The sequence below is a fragment of the Siphateles boraxobius genome, unplaced genomic scaffold (genome assembly GCF_051911475.1).
Source record: "Siphateles boraxobius isolate OS27281-9 unplaced genomic scaffold, OSU_SipBor_1 24, whole genome shotgun sequence".
In the NCBI taxonomy this organism is placed as follows: domain Eukaryota; kingdom Metazoa; phylum Chordata; class Actinopteri; order Cypriniformes; family Leuciscidae; genus Siphateles; species Siphateles boraxobius.
Genome location: NW_027508855.1, coordinates 17,699,751 through 17,722,751, shown reverse-complemented (window position 1 = coordinate 17,722,751; position 23,001 = coordinate 17,699,751). Strand labels below are relative to the sequence as shown.

Below are 23,001 nucleotides of genomic sequence, written 5' to 3'. Positions count from 1 at the left end.
TCATCAATCAACCAGGCGCATGGAAAAAACATTGAGTTGTTGTGTAAATAAAGCATGAAGAAATTCAAATTCCAGTAGATATTCCACAGTGTATTTGGACACTCAAGTCACACATTTTAAAAATTAACAGCATTGCATCAGAAATAACAAAATATCAAACCAACTGGCATGTATGTGAGAATTTTCTCACAGTGTCTGAAAAAAAGTTCAATAAAGGATCCAGTCACTCTAAACACAGCTCTACTCTGATTGGTCAGATGGCCAAGTCTGTTACGGTTGGTCTAACACTTACAGTGTGCGTAGGAAACTAAACGCCTGTTACCACATGTGAGTTTCAGCTTCCTCATCACTTGTAAGCACAGTGATATGAACAGTAACAATGAAGTCTTTGTTCGTGGGCAGTCAATGAAGGCCATAGATGGGCATTATGCAAATTTGCTACAAACCTACAACAGTTTCAAGAAGGCTGGAATTACTGACGACTCGTCTCAGGCAGTTCAGAATCGGTTCTTTTGGGAGACAATAACTCCATTTATCCTCCACTTTGATTTTTAAAACTACAGACCTTTTACATTCACAAACAACTATATAAAAGTTAATATCTGGAAGAAAAAAAACATATTGGGGCACTTTAATGTGATGAACTTTAAATCTGTGGTTCTCTGCTAGGACACCCGTGTGAACTTGAGAAGAACTGACTTCACATATCCACTAAAAATCCCCCAAAACAGCTGTTTTTAATGAGTCAGTGAAGAGAAAAGACCCTACAGCTTTTGAGAGCAGATGGTATTTTATTATCTAATTCAATGGAATGTCCAAATACTTTTAGGGATCACTGTATTTACTAAAAGAACTGGAAATTTAAAAAAAAAATCAATAGATAAGTAACTTGTAGATTCATTTAAAGGACTCACCTGGCTTCACAGTGAAGCTGTTGTCTGATTCTGGAACTTTCTCCCAGTTAACAGGGCACATCCCACGGCAGCTGGTCGGGACCCACTCCACCACGTACCCTCTGCTGGCATTGGCATTAGGCTGCCAGGAAAGGTCAAACGTCCCATGTGTGCCAAGCAGCTCAGACTCAGGCAGCTGGGAATCTACAGGGAAAATGACCAAATACAAAACACATGTAGTTTAACGCTAGTTTGAAATTACTTTTGGTTTATTATAACTGTCAACGGTAGAGTTGTGACGTTCGTGAACGAACCGATTCTTTTGAACGGCTCATAAACATGAACGATGGGAGCCGAGTCGCGGCTGGAGGGGAGCCGTTCTTTCTGTCGTTCTTTTTTTCCTATGCGTGTTTCACACAGATGCACACAAATTAGCTCCTCAGTTATAGGGGAAGGGGCGCACCCAGCGCAGGGGTACTACTGCCTAACAGCATGATGATAGTAGTTGTGCATGCGCGCCCATCCTTTACGTGAGTACTCCAATGGAAAAAAAAACCTACGTGCCTTTGTCATTGGGTAGGAGCGGAGTTGTGCGCGCTGCCGTCAAGCTGGCTTCTTAAAACTGACTAAATATTTAAAAAGAGCCAAAAGAGCCGTTTTTTTTTTAATCAAAATGTTCTTGTGTGATAACAATGTTCTTGTGTGGAAGTGTTACTGTTTGTAGTAAAAGCTGATTTGCACAGAAATTCATTGCAGCCGGCTTTGTTTTTTATGTTTATTTGTGAGTAGGTATTGTATGAATAACATAAGTCAACATAGCTTTACACATACACACACTTTGTACTAAAGGTGAATCCAAAATAGTGATGTCACTTTCTAAACAGAGGGATGTTGTGCAACCCTATGGTATATAGTCCACACATGACAAATGAGGTAATAATCTATATTTCAGAAAAATTCAAACTCAGATATTGGTGTGTGATATCTGAGTTTAAATTATTTGACTACAAATCTCACCTCATCATTCCTCCCAGTGATTATTTCCAGGATAAACTGAGATGCCCTCAAGCTGGCTTCTTAAAACTGATTAAATATTTAAAAAGAGCCAAAAGAGCCGTTCTTTTGAACGGCTCTTTGTAAGGAACGGATCGCCAAGATCCGGATCCCCTCAAAGAGCCATAAATCCCATCACTAGTCAACGGATTAAAACATTAATTGCATTATATAGCAATCAGTGCTGAAGTGCCATTTTAAAGCGTAATTAATTAGAATTAATTAGAAACGGAGCCCTACACATGACATGCAGGGAAAAAAATATGTCTTTATAGCCACGGATTAACAATTAATTCCCACGATTTACTAATATGTCAACACGTTTTACTAATTCATTCCCAAATTTTAAGATTTAAATCGTTCGCACAATAGAATAATTAATTCCCTTGAGTTACTAAATCATGGCCACATTGTAATAATTTTTTCAATCAGAACGAGGGAACAAATGAATAAGTCCTGGGAACAAATTCTTAATTTGTGGCCACAATATATCTATATTTTTGTCCTCATGTCATGTGCTGGGGCTCCGTAATTTAAAGTTATTTAGTTATTTTTATTTAAAGCTGCAGTCTGTATTTTCCCTCTTTGTCGCCATCTCTGTTCGAAATCTGCAATTGCAGTTATTGGCGGAATTATCAACTTTACGTGGGTTGTGCCTCGGCACGGCACAGCACGGATGAATCCAATGTTTTGAGGGGAATGTGCGGCTGTCAGTCGCCGCGCCGGTGTGGATACGGTCATTCAGAAACACAGATTATACTTTTTGGAAGTATGACCAACATAAGAATTTTCACCGGAAAATGTAATCTGAACAACATCCACTTTTGTTCTGACCAACTAAGGGGAAAAAAGCATTGCAGTAAATCGCGCTGATTAAATCTAACTATCGCTTATCATATCACTTCAAACCGTGCAAATTATACTTTGTTCTCAAATTGTTCATATTAACAACATCAGCATTGCGTGACTACATTTAATGCCCTTCAGATATTTATCATTGTTTTCGCATGGGTTTGGTTGCAGTCTCTTTTTTTCTGTAGCCACTCCGAAGTCCGACATCTTTTGCATTTTACAACTGGTGAATCTGGTGAATCTCTAGTTGTCACTGGTGATTGTCGTTTGAACCTTTGGATCCGCCATCAAATTGATAAGTTTAATTATATCAAGTGCTGAGAGTAAAGGCTATAAATCTCCACCTCCAACATCCTCACACGCAATATAGCCTACTAGCCGAGACTCCTTCTTTATGTGTACAGATGTGATGTAATGACACAAAGACATGCCCGAATTTCCCGCGGAAATCCACCAGTACCACTGGAATTAAAAACATTATTACAAGCTTACCGTTTTGAATCGAGCTAAGGCAAGCAGATAGATTTGAACACTGGCTGGTTATGTACTTGCTCAATTTATTTTGGATAATTTTTAACCCAAAAAAGTTACGGAATGCAGATTTAATTTATACATAAAATAGCTATAAAAGAAGGCTTTTTTGGGATATTTTTTTCACACAGAATACTGAAATTGAAAGACAAACAGTTTTAATGTCAAACTAGCTATCTTAAATGTTTTTAAAATATAATAATCATAATATTGATAAAAATGTGTGTGTGTAGATATATAAATATACACATAATATTAATATATTCACATTTTTAAATAAAAAACTTGTATTTGAATAAAGTTTTTTTAGAAGGTGTGGTAAAACACCAAATATGATGCACAAAACATTTGAATCATCTGGTAGCTGAGGAAATGTCCCAGGCTCCCTCTACCTGCTCTGTATGCTGGTATGGTCACAGTGGAAGGCTGAGAGAGACCAGCTGGGTTCTGTGCTGCCACGGCAACGGTGATGTCACTGCTGTTGTTAAGGATGATGGGATAGTTTAATCTCTCAGGAGGAAGAGAAACCGGTGTCCACCCGTCCTCCTCTGCTGAGCTCTGAGAAACCTTGTAGCCGACTAATGCGCCGTGACTTTCCCTCACAGACAGCGGCTGAATGGAAAGAGGCAGATGGCACCATGTTTACTTCTTAGAAGAATAACACATTATTCAGTTTAATGACATAAGCTGCGTTTCATATCCTAGATTATGACGAATGTAAAACAATGTTTTTTCCTACTTTCCAAAAAACACGTCCTGTGTTACTGCTGTCCATCCAGAGCCAGACATCAAGAGCATCAGGATCTGGAAATGAACAGACTTTGTTATAGATCTATAGAAAATTAATATACTGTATAATAAACATAAAAATATCAGGAAAAGCAGGGTAACAGGGTAAACAATTAGAAAATTTTAGACACATTTTAGAGCATGTGTGTGATTAAACATAATTTATCTGACCTGTCATATGTGGTGACTAAGTAACAGACAAAGTAGATTAAATATTTTCAGATTTATTATTTAATTTTCTGCAAGTTATTTGAAACACTCACGGTCCATTTTTGTGTGGATGCTGTAGGGGGCGCTCTCATTCCCCCACTTCCAGAAAGCGTGCTTAGATCCGCAGCGTACAGTCACAGTGTAATCCACATCTGGCCACAAGCCCTCCAGAATCACAGATGACAAACCTATGCCACTGTAGTTACGCTATAGACACACACAGAGAAATATCAGCCCATCGGTTAGAAATCAGTAGCCATTTTTAAATATTATATATAGTCCTACATGATTGGTTAAACTGATTTAAAAAACATCATTGCCAAGGTGGCTTGAGTAATAGTAGTGTGCATCAAAAATAAATACAAATGATGCAAGCATTATCCACCTCACATTTTTGTTTGGTCTTGTTTAGTCATACAGTAATTTTCTCAAGATCTTGACATAAAAGCAGTGTTTTTTGAGTAAATGATGTCAGAATTTTAATTTTTGGGTAAACCACCCCTTCAACTCCCAAGACCACACAAAAAGCAAGCAGTGTTCTGGGATCTGAAATCTGAGCAGTGAACTTACTGTGCTGGAAAGTTCATGGCCGATGAGCTTCAGCTGGCAAATCATCTCCAGCTTTTTATACGCCGCCACAGGCCAGCTCCACTGCAGTGTGGCGTTCCACGCCTCGACTTCAACCGCTGTCACGTTTGCTGGAGCCAACAGATGTACTGGAAGAGAGACAACACCGTCAGAGAAGAGTTCTCACTCATGAGAATATTAAGACACAGTCGCTTGGACTCTATTTATAATGTAGATATTCTGGATTAAAAGGGGAACGTATTGAAAATGTGGTACCGCGCTCAGCGAGTTGGGCAGAGTCAGTAAGCCGAACGGTTCCAAGAGGATTTCGAGCCACCAGAGTCCAGTTCTCCTCCCAGACCTTTGAGCTACACAACAAGGTCTTCCCTTCATTAGCCTCCAAACAGTCCCTGCGGACAGAAATTTGGCTTATAAAAACTTCATTTTTTGTTCATTCATTCAGACAGGAAATGGTGCAATAATTTTATTGAATCAGCAGTAATGATATGCAGGACATACATTAATAATAAATTAATAATACAAAGCAGCAAATCATCATATTAGAATAATTTCTGAAGGATCATATGACACTGAAGACTGCAGTAATGATGCTGAAAATTCAGCTTTGCATCACAGGAATAAATTACCTTTTAAAATATATTACAAATTGAAAACAGTTATTTTAAAATGAAGTTTTTACTGTATTTTTGATCAAATAAATGCAGCCTTGGTGAGCAGAAGAGACTTCCTTTTTTTTTTTTTAAACATCAAATAATCAGACTGAATCGACCCTAAACTTTTGTATGGTAGTAGTATTATTATCATTATTAAATAATATACATTTATAAATATTCATATGTAATATATATATATATATATATATATATATATATATATATAGACATCAGACAAGAACTAATGGAATTCCTTGATTAGCAGTAAAAATATACTTGACCTAAGTATCCTTTTCCATCTCATTTAACGTGGTTTACTGTTTGGTGATCTTTTTATGTACCAAGGACATTACGGTCCTGAGCGCCAAATGCTATAGTGTGGTCAGTGGTTTTTGTGTAGTGTTTCTTGCCTTCCATTAAGGGTGTAGTTAGTGCGGTTGATCTTTCTTTTCAAGTGAGTGTCTCGTCCTTTCTTCCAAGAACATTCTGCGGATGCCAGGTCCCGCGTTTCGCAGACCAACCCCTCATCGCCCGGCGGATCTGCAGCAATTACATACAACAAAAGCCACATGCAAGTCGCTCTTTAACACTGCACAGCAATCATCCAATGCTAAAAATGAACACTCAAATCTTCCTATTTTCTGAAATTGTATGTGTATTTCACAGTGGTGGATATACATGCTTATTGAGTTTAAATATCATAATATTTTGACAAACCACTTATATCTAGCTGGGGGGAAAAAAAAATACAGACACGGTCAACCATATAGCCTTTTACATAAAACTACTTATTTTATATATAAAACATTTTTTTTTAATTACTTTTTTAATTTAATCATATAAATTCAAAGAATCCTGAAAAAAATGCAGCACAGTTTCCATAAAAATTTTAAGCAGCACAACTGTTTTCAACTGATAATAAGAAATGTTTCTTGAGCAGCAAATCTGCATATTAGAATGATTTCTGAAGGATCATGTGACACTGAAGACTGGAGTAATTATGCTGAAAATTCAGCTTTGAAATTACATTTTAAAATATTTTTAATAGAAAACTGTTATTTTAAATTGTAAAAGTATTTCAAATTATTAATATTTCAGTGTTTTTGATCAAATAAATGCAGCTTTGGTGAGCATAAGAGACTTATTTCAAAAATATTAACCCTAACAAACTTTTGAATGGTATGCATGTATAATTATAAATATTTAATTCACATTTCTCAATTATTTCTAATATAACAATGAATTATACTCACAGCCTACAAACACCACAGCTCCTGTGAGGGTCAATATTGGGGAACAGCAGACCACATTTGTGCCTGTGTTGGCAGATGCTGGCTGGTTGGTTACTGTGATGGCGTAAGTTCTTCTGCTCAGACGTGTGGCGCTCATCTTCTGACCCTTGTACAAAATTTCTTTGAAATTGTACTTCTCCTTAACAATACAGCAGAAGGTCATATTACTGCCCACAGGAACCACCTTATCCTGGGGATACATGTACGACTCAGACTTCTCAGGAATATCCGACCCTAGAGACAAAAGGATGGGGGGAGGGGGGTAAATGGTTTCAATTAGAACTTTAAAGAAGAAATGTTTTCTAGTGCATCCAAAGGGCAACATCAAAACAGAAAATGCCCTTTTATAGCTTTCAAAACAGCTCCAAGTGCAGAAACAAAACTATCTGGTACAAAATTAGATCACTGCCAGTATAATCAACAGATGTGTCTGTCTACATTTAAAAAGGCCAGTTCCTAAATTTGTCAGACTGCAAAGCTACTCCAGCAACTTTATTTTCCATGTCTGTCTGAAATAAAACATCTTTAGATCATAAATATCATATTTGTGAACAGAGCATGTGAGCGGAGTGGAGCGGGCGGATCTTGTACAGAGCGCAGAGCGGCATTTTTAAAAGGACGGAGCGTCGCCTTATTTCCCGCTCCAATTTCGCTCCGCTCACACCACGAATCTGAAGCATGCTCAGTCAAGCCTGACCCAGAATCTACGTCTTTTCCCCGCCTGGCTAAAGTAGCTCGCATTGTGTTCAGCATCCCAAGCGGGTCTGCGAGCGCAGAGAGGGTTTTCTCCGCTGCGGGCCTGCTGTCAGGAAAACCACCGCATGAGTCTGAAGCCTCAGACATTGTCCAAACTTGTGTTCTTGAAGGTGAACTCAAAAGAACTGTAGATAAGGAAAGCAAATCATTTTTTTTTTTTTTTTAAGTTTGACAACTTAAGCCAATTTAAATTGTAATCCACGTGCACTCTGCGCAAAAGTGCGGTTATAATAATTTTGGCCTAATAGTTAATTTACTTTTAAAACTTTGATCTAAGCCTATAGCCTGTATATTTTTATTTATATAATTAGCCCCATTGATTCGTTTAATTTTACAGCAGTTTTTTTGTACAATTGATATAGGCCCATGTCAATTTAAATTTGAATCGTGCGCGCAGTGCAAAAGTTCAGTTATCAAAATTTTGGCCTAATAATTAATTTACTTTTAAAACGTATGTATATTTTTGTTTATATAATTTTTATTTATATTATTGGGCCCATTTATTCGTTTAATTTTATAGGACTTTTTGTTTAGGCTATATTGCTTCTTATATAGGCTAGGCCTAATTTGTAATTTGAAATAAAAGATTTCTATTTGGAAAATGTTGTTGGTGCTCTTTAGTTCTTTGGGAGGTAAGGCTGTGGTCTAAGCCAGGGGTTTTCAAACTTTTTGTGTGTGTGGACCACTATTTGTAATCAAGAATTTTCACGGACCACCTCATAATACACATAATAAAATATATCTACACACAGTCCTTCCTGAATTAACCCGCACCTCTAAATAGGCTTACTAACATTAAAACTATAACTGGTCATCACATCAGTACAACAGCTTGTTAAAAGAAAGTTTACTGCACACAACGGCTGCCACATATTTTATTTATTTATTTACTCAAGCGCCCGAGGGCATAATCAGTTTCATTTCAGGGATGCAAACATGTATGGTCAAAAAAGAGAGAGGTAATCGAAGCCCTCGCCCCGCGGCAAATATCCAGATACTTACATTGCCGCCAACCCTTGCCACCCCTATAGGCACATATAGTAAAATGAAATTCAAATAAAGTTAACAAAAAAAGGTTTTATAAAAAGATAAACCTCACATATTTCAGCCTTTAAATCATTTTTATAAAAAGAATGAGTCAAAAAAAGATAAATTACTTGACATTTACATCCATGCACATTAGCTTATCTTTTATTATTAGCTAATAGTAAAATTCGGTCCGATTTTCCCGTGCCGTCTGTCATTGCTATGCGCGCTCTCCACAACTTAGTTGTGCTTAGTAGCTAATAGATTTCCACCACCGAAAAACGCTTGCTGTAGCTCTGCTACAAGAATTATTTACGGAGAAGAGAAAAACACACGTAGTGTTTGGGTGCACGTGCATTCTTACATTCTTCATTGACTGAGCTTTCAATGTTTACGGAAAGGATGAAGCTGATTTGTTTGTTTTTGTCACATGAACTGCGGTGCGTTTGCGGCATTATGAACTTAAGGTGAACTTGAGGTGTTTTCATCTCGCTGCGCCTAAAAAAATGAGTGCGTCACTTCAATTATGAGCCCACTTGCCGCGCGCCTACATGAAATAATGAACTTGAGAGCGCAAAAGACACGATATATGAACGGCCCCTTGATGAGCTACCTCCAATCGAGCGACGTGTTGGAGACCCCAGTAAAAGATACGCACCAAGAAGAAACACTAGCGTTTCACGCTTGCGCGCATGCTGCTGTTTTTGGCGTGCAGTATTCCGATTTGCTTATTTCCTATTTACTTGTTTGGTGGAGGCAATCCAGAATTACTGTTGGTGAAATTATAATCAGACAAATATTTTATATAATGACAAAATATTTGCCTCTGCCACTTTCCTCTTCAGAGAACCTGTTGCTATCCACCGATCCATGTTGTGGTTCTAACGGCACTGAACTTGAACGTCACGGCCGAGCACCACTAGCCTATTTTAGTAATCACACAATAACCTGACAATTTAATTTAAATTTTATATCAATAAAGGCCTACATATTCTTTTTACTTTTAATTTTTTTTATGGGGATTCCTGGTAAAATGAAGGTAAAAAATATTATTTTATATTTTATTTTGCCTTTCCACGGACCACCTGCAGTACCCTCACTGACCACTAGTGGTCCGCGGACCACAGTTTGGGAACCACTGGTCTAAGCTAAAAGTGAAATACATATGCAAATTTTTTTATATGCAGAGCGGGGAGGGCGATTTGAGTGGAGCGCGAAGCAAACTGCGTTGAGCGCTGAACGATAATAAGCGTAGCGATGTAAGCGGGGGAGCGGAGGGGTGAACAGGTCCGAGGAGCTGATATTCTCACCGCTCCACTCCGCTCATATGCTCCGTTTGTGAAATACTTAACACATAAAACTCATAGTATAAATTGAAATAACTTTTGACTGGACACAATAGAGCCACTGAACTAAATGACTTTGAATGATGAAATAAGTTCTTAAAACAAGGACCACAAAGACCAGTTTCAGGACCAGCAGAATTTCGGAAGTGTTTTTTCAGTACCTGGAATGGTCTGAAGGGGGCTCCACCGGCTGACCGACTGCTGGTTTCGTGCTCTGATTTGCACTGAATGAGAAGTGCACTCCAAAGGTGACGGTGAACGCCAGGTCCAACCACGCTGTCCTGTCACAGGATCTGCTTTAACTGCCACCGTCTCCTACAAATCAAAACAATGTAAATCACAGCATCTGACAAATTTATGTAAATTGTCTCTCAAATTTAATCAGTTCATACATTCCCAGAGAATGGAATGCATGATCTACGTGTTGAAAGCAACATGCTCTACATTATGAAAGTGATAAAATCAGTTTTGACCCTTTGATCTTAAAGTCAGCATTCGCTACCCGATTTCACTTCCATAATGTGATTCCGAGTGAAACAACATAAAGTGATGTTGATTTAAACCATCTGCATTTGACTGGATGGTGAAAGTCAGAATAGAGTGTAACAGTCGGGTTCTGGAAGTAAAAACCCCATTACTTTTTTCAATAGGGGTATTGATTTTTAACAATAACTTATAAACCTTTAAAGACAGACCTACTATGAGCTCCAAGGTTGTTAATTGATGGTATAAGATTTTGTTAAAGCCGTCAGCCGACATTTCAACTTTTTTAAAGAATCGTGCTTAACAGCGGAATGGTGAAAACATTACCAATAATTCTGCAAAAAAAAATCTAAGATTTGTGACAACTAAGCAAATGTCACCAAAAGAAGTCTTTGGTTCCCTTGAAGCACAGCAAATTATGTAATAGTCAGACTTAAACTACTTAAATATTTGTATATATATTTTGTAATAAAATTAAAATAAATATATTTTACGCAAAATATACAATAAGTAACTTATTCAAATTAATAGTTTTATAATTCCCCATTTTAAATTTGATTGTCATTCTCAATGCTTCATGGAACGGTAGTTCGTTCCCTCATTAAAGCCGGTAAGTACACAGTCTTGTACCTTTTTGTCTGATATTCAAATACTTTTTTGCTTCGAATCAAAGTTTGTAATGGCGTGGTTGACCATGAAGCTGGTTGGTTTGTTCATGCCATTGCTTGTAACTCTAAAACAAAGTCTTTTGACAAAACGAATTGAAAAATACTTCAGGAACAAAGGCCGCTGAAAAAGTGGGAGGGCACTAATAGAGACTCTATGGAGCTGAATGAGTTTGCAGTGGATTGTGAGTGATCTACTCCATTCAACTTTTGACAGGGACGTGTATGCTGGAGGTTAAATTCACTCTCCAAAGCATCTCAAAATATCCCATAATGCTATAAGTTCCTGTGTTAATTATCAGCAATATATTTAGAAAGGTTGCATCACCTACAACAACAGCTTTTTGGCTATTGGTTCACATTATTTTCCTTCCTTCCAGCCCAAAAAAAAGAAAAGAAAAAGAAAAATTCATCAGCTTAAATAGAAAGATGGTTTAGAAGCAAAGGAAGGTTTTTTTGAAGACAGATATGGAATTACGTGCACTATTGAATTGTACTCAATAAGTACTCAGTAAGTAAACACATAAATTCAGATTTCATGTTGACATGAATATTCTAAGGCATTTACATCCGAATTACTGACAGGGTCTGTGGCATGCCGTCGATTACCACAGGAAGCCATTTAGACTCATCCCTCAGTTAAAAAGGATCAGTAATGCAATTACGAATGAAAGGGCAGCAGATATTTTTTTCTGTGGTAATCAACATTGTGCCGATAGAGTTGCATTTAGCCTTGATTGATTGTTAGTACATTCTAGACCCATAAAGCAATAATCCAAATAAGCAAAAAATATTTTGTAATATTGACAGACTAGCATTAGCCAATAAATTCCGAAACAAGTTAGACATGAATGTTATCGCTATCATAACATGTAGCTCTTAAAGTCACAGTCGGTGACTCATAGGACATGGGAAAACATAGAGCGGAGAAACTGGTTTGAGTGTATTTGCATTTAATCTCTTGTTATTGAAATTGAAATGAAGGTGGAACTGCAGTGTGTCATAAAGACCTGGATGTGGCACAAAAGACATGATGTTCCAGTAATGATTCCCAGTGCTTAAAGGGTTAGTTCACCCAAAAATGAAAATTATGTCATTAATGACTCACCCTCATGTCGTTCCAAGCCCGTAAGACCTCCGTTCATCTTCGGAACACAGTTTAAGATATTTTAGATTCAGTCCGAGATTCTGTCCCTCCATTGAAAATCTATGTACGGTATACTGTCCTTGTCCAGAAAGCAATAAAGACATCATCAAAGTAGTCCATGTGACATCAGTGGGTTAGTTAGAATTTTTTGAAGCATCGAAAATACATTTTGTTGCAAAAGTAACAAAAAAGACGACTTTATTCAGCATTGTACTCTCTTCCGGTTCAGTTGTCAATCCGCGTTCATGAGTCCGCTGACGTAAGACGAGCTGACGTGTTATCTGGTGCGCCCGAGCTTCGTTTACAGTCTGAGGGAGACGCACGCTGTAAACAAAACAATCTTTGCAAACATGTCTAAGGATTTTGACACAGGGGAAGACTTGCATTTTTTTTTAACCAGACATATTTATTTGAACCCGAATACACGGACGCACCAGATAACACGTCAGCAGCGTCTTACGTCAGCAGCGTCACTGGCCTCGTGAACGCGGATTGACAACAGAACCGGAAGAGAATACAATTCTGAATAAAGCCATCGTTTTTGTTATTTTTGGAACAAAATGTATTTTCGATGCTTCAAAAAATTCTAACTAACCCCCTGAGGTCACGTGGACTACTTTGATGATGTCTTTATTGCCTTTCTGGACAAGGACAGTATACCGCACATACATTTTCAATGGAGGGACAGAAAACTCTCGGACTAAAACTAAAATATCTTAAACTGTGTTCCCAAGATGAACGGAGGTCTTACGGGCTTGGAACGACATGAGGGTGAGTCAATAATGACATCATTTTCATTTTTGGGTGAACTAACCCTTTAATGGCTCACACCATAAACAACCTGCATCTACCCTAAATAACGAAAACACTGATTAACAGTCGAAATGACATCCAACGGCAGAGATGCAAGAGCGCTTACATTTAGCACCACATTCATGAGCTCGGTGTGGAAAATCTCAATGTCAAAAAGCGATGAGTCGCTTTGCCATGTCAAAGAAAGAGTCTGCGTAGGTAAATCAGGCTGTAGTGTTAAACCATGGGGCACAGGAAGTTCACTCAGACCTGTACAATTACAAAGAGAGAGAGAGAAGAAGAAATAAATTGGTCATTCATTTTAGTTGGTAAATCATAGGAAACCTGTAATGAATTAAACCATCTATACACTGAGCAGTTTTTCTATTATCTATGACTGTATAACAGTACAATCAAGTTTTCAACATTGATAAGAAATGTTTCTTGAGCAGCAAATCACATATTAGAATGATTTCTGAAGGATCATGCGACACTGAACATTTATTGAAGTGTCAAAATCACACTAACACTACAGGGTGTTATCTTTAACCAGGGTTACGACATGTTTTGATGATGTCATGTAATCCGAGTTAAACCTGGAGGTAAACCTCCAGTGTATTACTAATTCTCTAACATGTCCTGATAAATCTGGCTAGGAATTTGGGACACTCACCATTCTGCCCTCGAGAGCGCAAGACCCCGAGGCTCAGCAACAGAGCCAGAATCACCCAGCCCTGCATACTGACCGAACCAGCAATGCTTTACCGCTTACAGAAAGAGCTGAACACAACCGAGTCCTGGACAACACAACCTACAACAAAACACACAAAAAATCAGTTTTACAGGACATAAATCAGAGAGTATAACACAATCTGGGAGAAAAATAATAATAATAGCATGCAATTGTGATACTGACACAATTTTGATACCAAAAATTGTTTTTTTTTCCATTTCATCATTTTCATCAACCTTTTTTAATTGCAGAAACTTTTAGCAAAAATCTGCAAAATCAAAATTTTGCAAAACCAACAGAAAAAGATGCTGTGTTCAGAACTAAAGACTGTTATTAAGTCTATATAATTTTATTAACAAACAATGATGCTGCTTTCACATTGACTTAAACAACAAGCACTCTTGAAAATTTGTGAACGATCACCTTGCAATTCCTATTGTCGGAGACCTGCAAAACTGTTTTGTAGCCTTTAAAATAGCACAAAGGGAGCACTTACATAAAAAAAATTAACATACCACAATTTCACTGTTTTCTTTACACACACGTACATAAGTAAAGAAGGCTGGAAACTGGAAAGACAAGACCCCTTAACATGAGCAAGTACGTACACACACGCACACACACGCACACACACACGCGCACACACACGCGCACACACACACATACGCTATAGATTTCAGCAGTTCTATAACATATTCTTCTGTATTAAATGTCGATTATTTTTTTCTTATCCAATAGAATACCGGTAGGTTAACCCTAATATAATTATACAGATGCAATTTCAATCAAAACTAATCACACTATTCAATGTTTTGTCTTAAAGCAATAATACAAATCTACCTCATCACTACCCTTATTCCCCGAAAATCCAGAATTTCTAGTCCTCACCTGCTTTTATAATGCATAAATCATCAACAAAACATCAAACTGAGTTTTAGGAATGCAAAAATCAGATTAAACAAGCTCTCTCTTGTATAGATTCAACATGTTCAGTTGTCTTTAATGGCATTCACACAGCAGTTCATTTGATAAGATCGTGATCTGATCGATCATATTTGAGGACTGAGGCCAAGAAAATATGGCATGATGTACGCATCATGAGCATCTTATCAGCGCTGGACATTCCAAAGTTAATTCACGAGAGAGCAAATACACAAAAACATCACATTCCTTCCTATGAAAGATTAAATTAGCACAATGCTGCAGCTCCTACTTCACTCCTACCTCACTTAATCAAAGAAACTTCTGGATCAAAGCCGGAAAAAGAAAAAAAAAACACATGAAAACACTAACTAAATAACTAGATGTTTACATTTTCACAAGAACGCTAGACGTTGTGGTTGGCAGGGCACTGTTGTGCAATCAAGGTCAAAGGTCTTCTGAGCAGCTTTTAGCACATTTCAATGTGAATTCTAGGTAGTTACTTACAGGTCTAAATAAAGCAAGTTTGAGGAATCATTTACGTTTGCAGCACAAATGTTGCATGATGGGTTGCAAAGCAAAGCTTGATGCTTCAGGTAATGGACCACTGACTACCAAGCTAACAGATTCAGCAACCCACTCCATTCAAGGTATTATTTAGATCAAAATAAGCAAAATGGATCATGAAGAAACACAGGGTGAAGTTGCAGCTTATGATACCGATCTGGCAATGGGCACCGATGCCAAATACAAGTTTAAACAAGCCTCCAAACTCGGCCCCTCCCGTAAGTGAATCCCCAAACACCATCTCATACTGAAACTGAAGCCATTTCACTTTTCCAGTAAACTGAAGCCTGAAAAAAACATTTTAAGCAGAAAAAGAAACTGTTTAGAATAAAAGCTTATTTTGGCTATGCAAATAACCCAACAGTTTCTGCCAGAATAACCAATAAACATATTTAGTGGTGATTCTTGCACCAGAAAAAACTCAAAGTTTAAGCAATAATGTAAGCAAACCCCTAAACCCAAGAATGTATTTACCTTCAGCATGTAACCAATCCAGCTATATTCTAAACAATAGGACTCTGAAAGACAGACACAATGCATATCTCGAGACTAAAATATCTGAGACTTTGTCAGAAAGCAACCCCTCAGGGCACCCTAGCAACCGCATAGCAACACCCTGATAACAACCCAGAATCATAGACATTCATAGATGCCTCATTAGTGTTTATGGACTGCTATATGTAAACCATCCGCCATGTTGTAACAGTCAAATCCAGTCTGTGAACACTCGAGAGCAAGTTATTTGTTCATCTGAAACTAGTTATGAATATCTTATATCTGTGATCAGACATAGCAGATGTTTTTCACAGCATTTAGTTTATCATAAATGTTATAATTTTGCAAATGTATATTGCATATTGAACACAAACCAGCACATTCTCTCCTCTGAAAGGTTATCCCATTTCGTCTGGAATGTATAGCTTGCTTGTTTTTACAGCCATAGGCTGCACAATGCTATGACATTATCGATAAAAATGCATTTATTTGTTAGTTGAGTGAATAACAGACTCATGTTAACCATTCCAATATGGCGGACGCGTCGATGTGTCTGAAGCGATTGAATTTGTGGCATCTACTACACAAGGATCATGCTGTAGAGGTTTGCATACAAGCACCACTTACATTTTCTTCAGAAAACAGAAAAATCATGTTTTGGGGGGAAAAAATTAATTAGCCTTAAAAAACCCAGGAACATTCATTCAAGGCAAGGCAAGTTTATTTATATAGCACATTTCATACACGGTGGTAATTCAAAGTGCTTTACATAGAAGAAATTAAAATAATCAAAAGAAATCAGAGTAATTAAAACAGACAAACCATCAACATTTTTTGCGAAAAAACAAAGTAGTTTTCCATTTCCCTACTGGGCAAAAAGCACATCTAGCTTGTTTTCAAATAACAAATGCGTTAGGAACAGGATTCTCAATATTGACTTCATATCAGGTCAGCGATCCATGTGCGGCAGGCTTACAGTAAAATAAAATATCACGTTTGTGTTTGCAGACCGTGTTTGCGGTTTTGTTTGAGAGCTCACAATGGTCTTGCTGACAGATCTTTTTAATGTTCCAAAGGGCGTGAACAGCCAGAGGGCAAAGAACAGGAAAACAGACACTGTTTTTTACTGAAACAGGGGCTGGAAAACAATCCCATGGATCACTGCCAACCCGTTTCCTTACATCACCAACAAAAAGTCATGATTACTAGAAGTCATCTGAGATAACATGCTTACAGTCTTTGAAAGGTTACCATATTTTTCATAGATTTATCATTTCGCTCTTATCATCCAAATATAACAGCCCACACATGCCCAGACCTCGGCAGGGCGCTGGAATCCAGTGTTTGTGTTGGCAGCCTGTGTGGTGTGTCTGCAAGCGAAGTGTGAAGCTCTAATGTTCAGTGTGTTACAGACAATACTGTGAAACATACCAGCTACTCACAATTTTTAGTCAAATAACAGTCAAGCTACATTAAAAAAAGTAGTTAGTAATGCAAAAAAGTTACTAAAACAAGTATATTGATGATATTTAGGGGGGACAATAGCTCCGGGCAGCAAATTAAATAGTCGTAAATATATTATACAACCATACTGTAAATTTCGTCAATTTTTGCAAGTCCTTACTAGTAACAAGTCAGAGCCAATTTGAACACAAATGTGCACTAGTCTACTAAGGGTTATTTTCCATTAACTAAAACTAAAAACAAGAAAAATTTGGTTAATTGAAATAAAAAGTAATAGACTTTTTTTTTTTACCTTGGCAATTAAAGCTCCAGTAGGTAACTTTTGTAAACAAATATTTGTTAAAATTGTCATTATGTCCTGACAGTAGAATATGAGACAGATAATCTGTGAAAAAAATCAAGCTCCTCTGGCAACTCCCTTTGGTCCTACTGCCATTTGCAGAAATACACCGCTCCCGGTCAGAAACAACCAATCAGAGTCAGGAGGAATGTCTTAGCAGTGTCAATCACGCTCGTGTACGCGCTGATCACCCCTCTCTTGCACAGCGCGAGCGCGTACCGTCGTTCGTGACTCTCCTGTTCGAACTCGTTCATCCAAATGAACGAATCTTTTTTCAAGTCATTTCGTTCATTCAACGAACGAAATGACTCGAAAAAAGATTTGTTCATTTTGATCACAAGGCGAGCATTTGTGCTTATAAAACTTAAACTTTTTATTTTATTTTTTAAATGACTGATCGTTTCGCTAGATAAGACCCTTATTCATCGTCTGGTATCGTTTAAAGCCCTTTGAAGCTGCACTGAAACTGTCATTTGTCCATTATATGGAGAAAAAGCCTGGAATGTTTTCATCAAAAACCTTCATTTCTTTTCGACGGAAGAAAGAAAGACATGGACATCTTGGATGACATGGGGGTGAGTAAATGATCAGCAAAAGTTTTTTTAAAAGTGAACTAATCCTTTAACGTTATTTACTAGCTATTTATAACTTCTAGAAAGAGTGCAACGTTATAAAGTTACATGTATTGCAAAATACATAATGATTTGAGGACCAAGTTTGTAGTCAAAGTATGGGCAGGCCATAGTCAATGTAAAGCATATTGTTAATGTTTAGTCCCTATTAGTGAATGTTCCATAACTGTTTATAAATCTGCCGTCATCGGTGGTCCTGCTTACTAGCCTGCGCGTTCACGGCAGGCTCCGCTGTGGGGGAGGAGCTGTGGAGGGAGGACTGTAGCGTAGCAGAGAGCAAGGGGGGGTTGGACCTGTAAGTTGTGCTTGTTCAAATTTTCAGGTTAAGTCAACATTTTCTCAAAACTCCCTACTGCAGCTTTAACAGAAATTTTTAAGTTGAAGAACTTAAAGTAACTGGAAATAAATAAAAACAAAACCTATATTAAACTTACATTTTTTTTATTAAACCACAAAACAAAATTACAAAAAAATTTAACAAATTAAAATGAAAACTGAAAATAAAAAAAAGCTAAATAATATATTAATAAAAGCTGTAATAGTACTATGCTAAAATAACATTGCCACTAAATAGGCAACAACAAACAAAACTTAAAACATGAATAAATAAATACTGGTTGTGCTGCAAAAAAGAACAGATGAAACGCCATAAAATTTAAGTATAACATAAAAATGTGTGTCTGCTTTAAAGCCGATGGAAAAGCGAGAAGGAGAATACAGTAATTTGCAGCAGTTTCCAATACTTTGCAGGAACTACAGAGTCTGAGCTCAGATCATTCCTCTGGAATATATGGAAGATCTGACAGAATTCTTACGTGACATCATCATTTTCGTTTGTTTTTTCAGCGCCATGAATAGACACAAATTCCTCTTTCCCACCCAGTGCATTTACACATGCTGAGAACAATGACAATCTGTCCAGAGCAGTGTGCTCTAATGGCTTCCTTCCACTTACATCACACAAAACTACACGACTGAATGAGTCGCACTGATTCATAAGACATCCAAACCTCTAGGGAGAAAGTTTCACAGATTACCACATCTGACCTGGAACAGACACATTGTAAGGGTGACCCGAATAGGTTCATTAACTGAAATAAAGCTTAAAAAAAAATTAGATGGAAAACAAACAACTTAAAATTAGAAATGCAGCTCTGGTAACTAACTGAAATAAAAGGAATTGGAAATAAAGAAATAAACAACAAAAACTGAAGAAAATAAATCAATTAAAGCTAATACAATAAATACAAAAGTACATTAAAAAATTGCAAAATATTTATAAATACTATAAAAGCATATAAATAATACTAAAATAACACCGAGGGTACGGCTGTGACATTAATCATAATTGATTTTGGCTTCCAATAATTACACTAAAAAAATGCTGGGTTGTTTTTTTTCTGGTTGTGAGACCACTCACATAAACACTGTGGGTGATGATAGCTAAAGTAAACTTACAGAGTTAAGAAAGAAAATGTGTGTGTAACCGTATGTTGGATCTGTTCATTAGCTCTTAAAGTGACAGCAGCATAATATACCTGCTGCAGTCTGTCTAATGATAAACACACAACAAAAGACAGGAAAATCACTCACTGATCTTGACTGAATAACGCCAGTAGCTTTAATAAGGATTAATCTATATTTAATGTGTACATTAAGTTTATATAAGTGTTATTTTACATTTGATTATTCAATGTTTTTTTCTAGGCTTACAGAATATCTGAATACCAGTGTTACATCTCCCTGAAAAACTATTTAACTTGTATTTTTGTTTTGTTGTATTTATTTGTCCATTTTTGTTTGTAATTAGGCTAGTTCCTTTGTTCTTATTGTATTGCTGACTGTTAACTTGTCTTATGTAATTATTTTGAGGATCTTTTATACATCATATTAACCCAGTATTCATTTTTTCTGAAGTTTCGATTAATTGTAAAATTTCACTGATATTTAAGATTACTCATATCGTGAAAAGGGGCTTTTAAACATATCACCAACCAATAATCATGTTACAAAATCGATACATCAATATTGACCAAAAATAATCATGATTATGATTTTTGCCCATAATTGAGCAGACTAACTGAGGGTGACCCAAATTCTGAGGGCCACCTGACCCAATATAAAGTAGGGCTAAATATTAAAGGGATAGTTCACCCAAAAATGAAAATTCTGTCAGTATTTACTCACCCTCATGTTATTCCAACCCCGTAAGACCTTCGTTCATCTTCGGAACACGAATTAAGATATTTTTGATTAAATCTGAGAGCTGGATCACTCCTCCATAGGCTTCTAAGGGATTGAAACTTGTTCCCCGAAAAGTTATTAAAGACATGGTTAAAATAGTCCAAGTGACTACAGTGGCTCAATCTTAAGTTTATCAAGTGACGAGAATACTTTTTGTGCGTAAAAACAAAACAAAATAACGACTTAATTTCAACTATTAATTTTCTTCTCAGTGGGCCTCGAGTCAGTTCACTAGTGTAATAGCGTAAGCTTCTGTGTTATACGTCACACGGATCACACACATAACCTGCGTCGGCCAATAGTGAGCCTACGTGTGACGTAGCTCTACGCAATCACACTACGTTAAAGGTGCTCTAAGCGATGTCGGGTGACATCACTTCTTGTTGACGTTTAAAGTATTGTCAAACAAAACGAAGGCTAGCTAAACCCTCCCTCCTCCTCAACCTCGCACTAACCCCCCAAACCCCACCCCCGAACCCTTCTTATCGGTTATTGGCTGGAACAGTTTGTTATGTTTCGTGGTGCGGGTAAGCCCAGTTTGTTTTTGTTGCCGTTTGTGGAGCCTGGGAGGTCTGCAGAGACCGTGTTTTTTACAGTGTGTTCAGGGGACAGGCAGCTAGCGGATACTAAGGAGATGTTTGTTGTATGTGACAAAAAAAAATTTGCCCTAAAAAACGCGTGACATCGCTTTGAGCACCTTTAACTGACTCGAGGCCGACAGAGAAGGAAATGAAAATTTGAAATAAAGTTGTTATTTTTGTTTGTTTTTGCGCACAAAAAGTATTCTTGTCGCTTGATAAACTTAAGATTGAGCCACTGTAGTCACTTGGCCTATTTTAACGATGTCTTTAATAACTTTTCGGGGCTGGCAAGTTTCAATCCCTGAAAAAGCCTATGGACTAGTTTGGAGGAGTGATCCAGCTCTCAGATTTCATCAAAAATATCTTAATTCATGTTCCGAAGACGAACGAAGGTCTTACGAGGTTGGAACAACATGAGGGTGAGTAATTACTGAAAGAATTTTCATTTTTGGGTGAACTATCCCTTTAAATATCCAAGATAAGTTTAATAAACATCTGTGTGCTAAAAAAAAAGTCAACAGATGAGATCTCATCAGGCATTAGTTTACAGGGACGGTCCACACGAAAATGAAATCATGTCATTGTTCTCGTTTCGTTCCAAAAACGTTTGGCATATCATGACAGCTTCAGTCACTCACCATTCAATTCATTTTATATAAAAACAGACGACAGAATATTTAGGTCTCAAGGCCAAGACCACAAGATCAAGACTCAAATTCAGCTAATCACGGACTGCTGGTTCTGTTTACTTATAGTTCAAAGGACCTCACATGTACAAAATTGTTGTGTAATAACTTACTCACTGATTCATACAGTCAACACAAGCAATGGTACAAGTTGTACCATTAGTGGAAATTTTCCTCTAATTGTTGATTTACAATAAAACCTTCCATTGTCACATTCACAACACTGATATCAAATTATCACATGGTGCTGATAACCAGTATATAGTATTTAAAAAACTGAGTCTCACTTTACATGCACTAATAGAAAGTACAAAAGCACTATCATTCATGAACCATGATATTGGTATTCTTCGAATTACTTCGTAGTACCACTTAAATACAGCAATAATTCAGTACTATGGTACGTAATAAAGTACCATGGTGTTACATCTGATAATTTGATGGAAATGCTTAAAAATACAAATTGATGTACGTTATAGTAGCACATGCCACTTGATAACATGGACGATACAAAGTATTCTGGGTTAAAATATAAAAAAGCAACGCCCCAAAATACTGTTTACAATAAACCACACCAAAACGGTCAAGGAAAAAAACAACACCAACCAAACCAGCGTCTTCTAAAATAATATATTTCCTTTAATTCTCCTCATTAGGTTATTAAAACTAACAAATACGCACAATTCAAATGCCTCCAACGGAATGGTCATGTCGAGCATAACCACAATTCCTCTAACTAATCTTATGAGTAACGTTACGTTATTAATTTCACAGTGAAACATTTCGATATGTCAATAAGACTACTATTTTAAATCGTTATATTAATCAAACAAAAAAGCAAACGTCACGAGCTAATACAGATAAACAGGGGGATATCTAACGTTAAAAAAAAACATACATGTTCCCAAACTGTTAAGTTACCTTGATGTTTTTAGTATCCAATGTCTTCGAAATCACCCGGTTATATCCATAAAAATAACGGCTGCTATTCGATCTGGTGTGTTTGAGTTAATGGCAGCGCATGGCCTTCCAGACGAGTATCGGTTGTCGGAACTGGGGGGACCGAACCGGATTCCCATTCCCAAATGGCTCCAGAATATGAACTGTTCTAACAAGAGTTCATTATGTGACAAACACTTATCTTCCTCCAGGGGGCGAATGCTGGCTCAAGAATCGCAGCATGTTTTAGTTTTTATTACGTCATTTGTATGGCAGTGAATATAATGGTTTAAATCTAGCAATTCCAGATTAGTACCGGACAC

At 37.2% G+C, this 23,001-nt stretch overlaps 1 protein-coding gene across 2 annotated transcripts in view; it reads right to left on the bottom strand.

Annotated features, from left to right (window-relative positions):
- The window catches only part of lifra (LIF receptor subunit alpha a), a 30,415-nt gene extending 7,429 nt beyond the window's left edge, over nt 1-22,986 (bottom strand). The window contains exons 1-12 of one of the 2 annotated variants that reach the window (XM_077241747.1): nt 22,661-22,986; nt 13,750-13,887; nt 13,204-13,346; nt 10,151-10,304; nt 6,823-7,095; nt 5,980-6,109; nt 5,172-5,305; nt 4,899-5,044; nt 4,382-4,535; nt 4,069-4,133; nt 3,722-3,941; nt 915-1,097 (exon numbers count right to left, since the gene is read on the bottom strand). In XM_077241747.1, coding sequence (XP_077097862.1) covers nt 915-1,097; nt 3,722-3,941; nt 4,069-4,133; nt 4,382-4,535; nt 4,899-5,044; nt 5,172-5,305; nt 5,980-6,109; nt 6,823-7,095; nt 10,151-10,304; nt 13,204-13,346; nt 13,750-13,816 — 1,669 coding nt within the window. In that variant the 5' untranslated portion in view covers nt 13,817-13,887; nt 22,661-22,986. The remainder of the gene's footprint in view (nt 1-914; nt 1,098-3,721; nt 3,942-4,068; nt 4,134-4,381; nt 4,536-4,898; nt 5,045-5,171; nt 5,306-5,979; nt 6,110-6,822; nt 7,096-10,150; nt 10,305-13,203; nt 13,347-13,749; nt 13,888-22,660) is intronic. The other variant, XM_077241746.1, reaches the window with a different exon arrangement.
- Nucleotides 22,987-23,001: the final 15 nt, after the last annotated feature.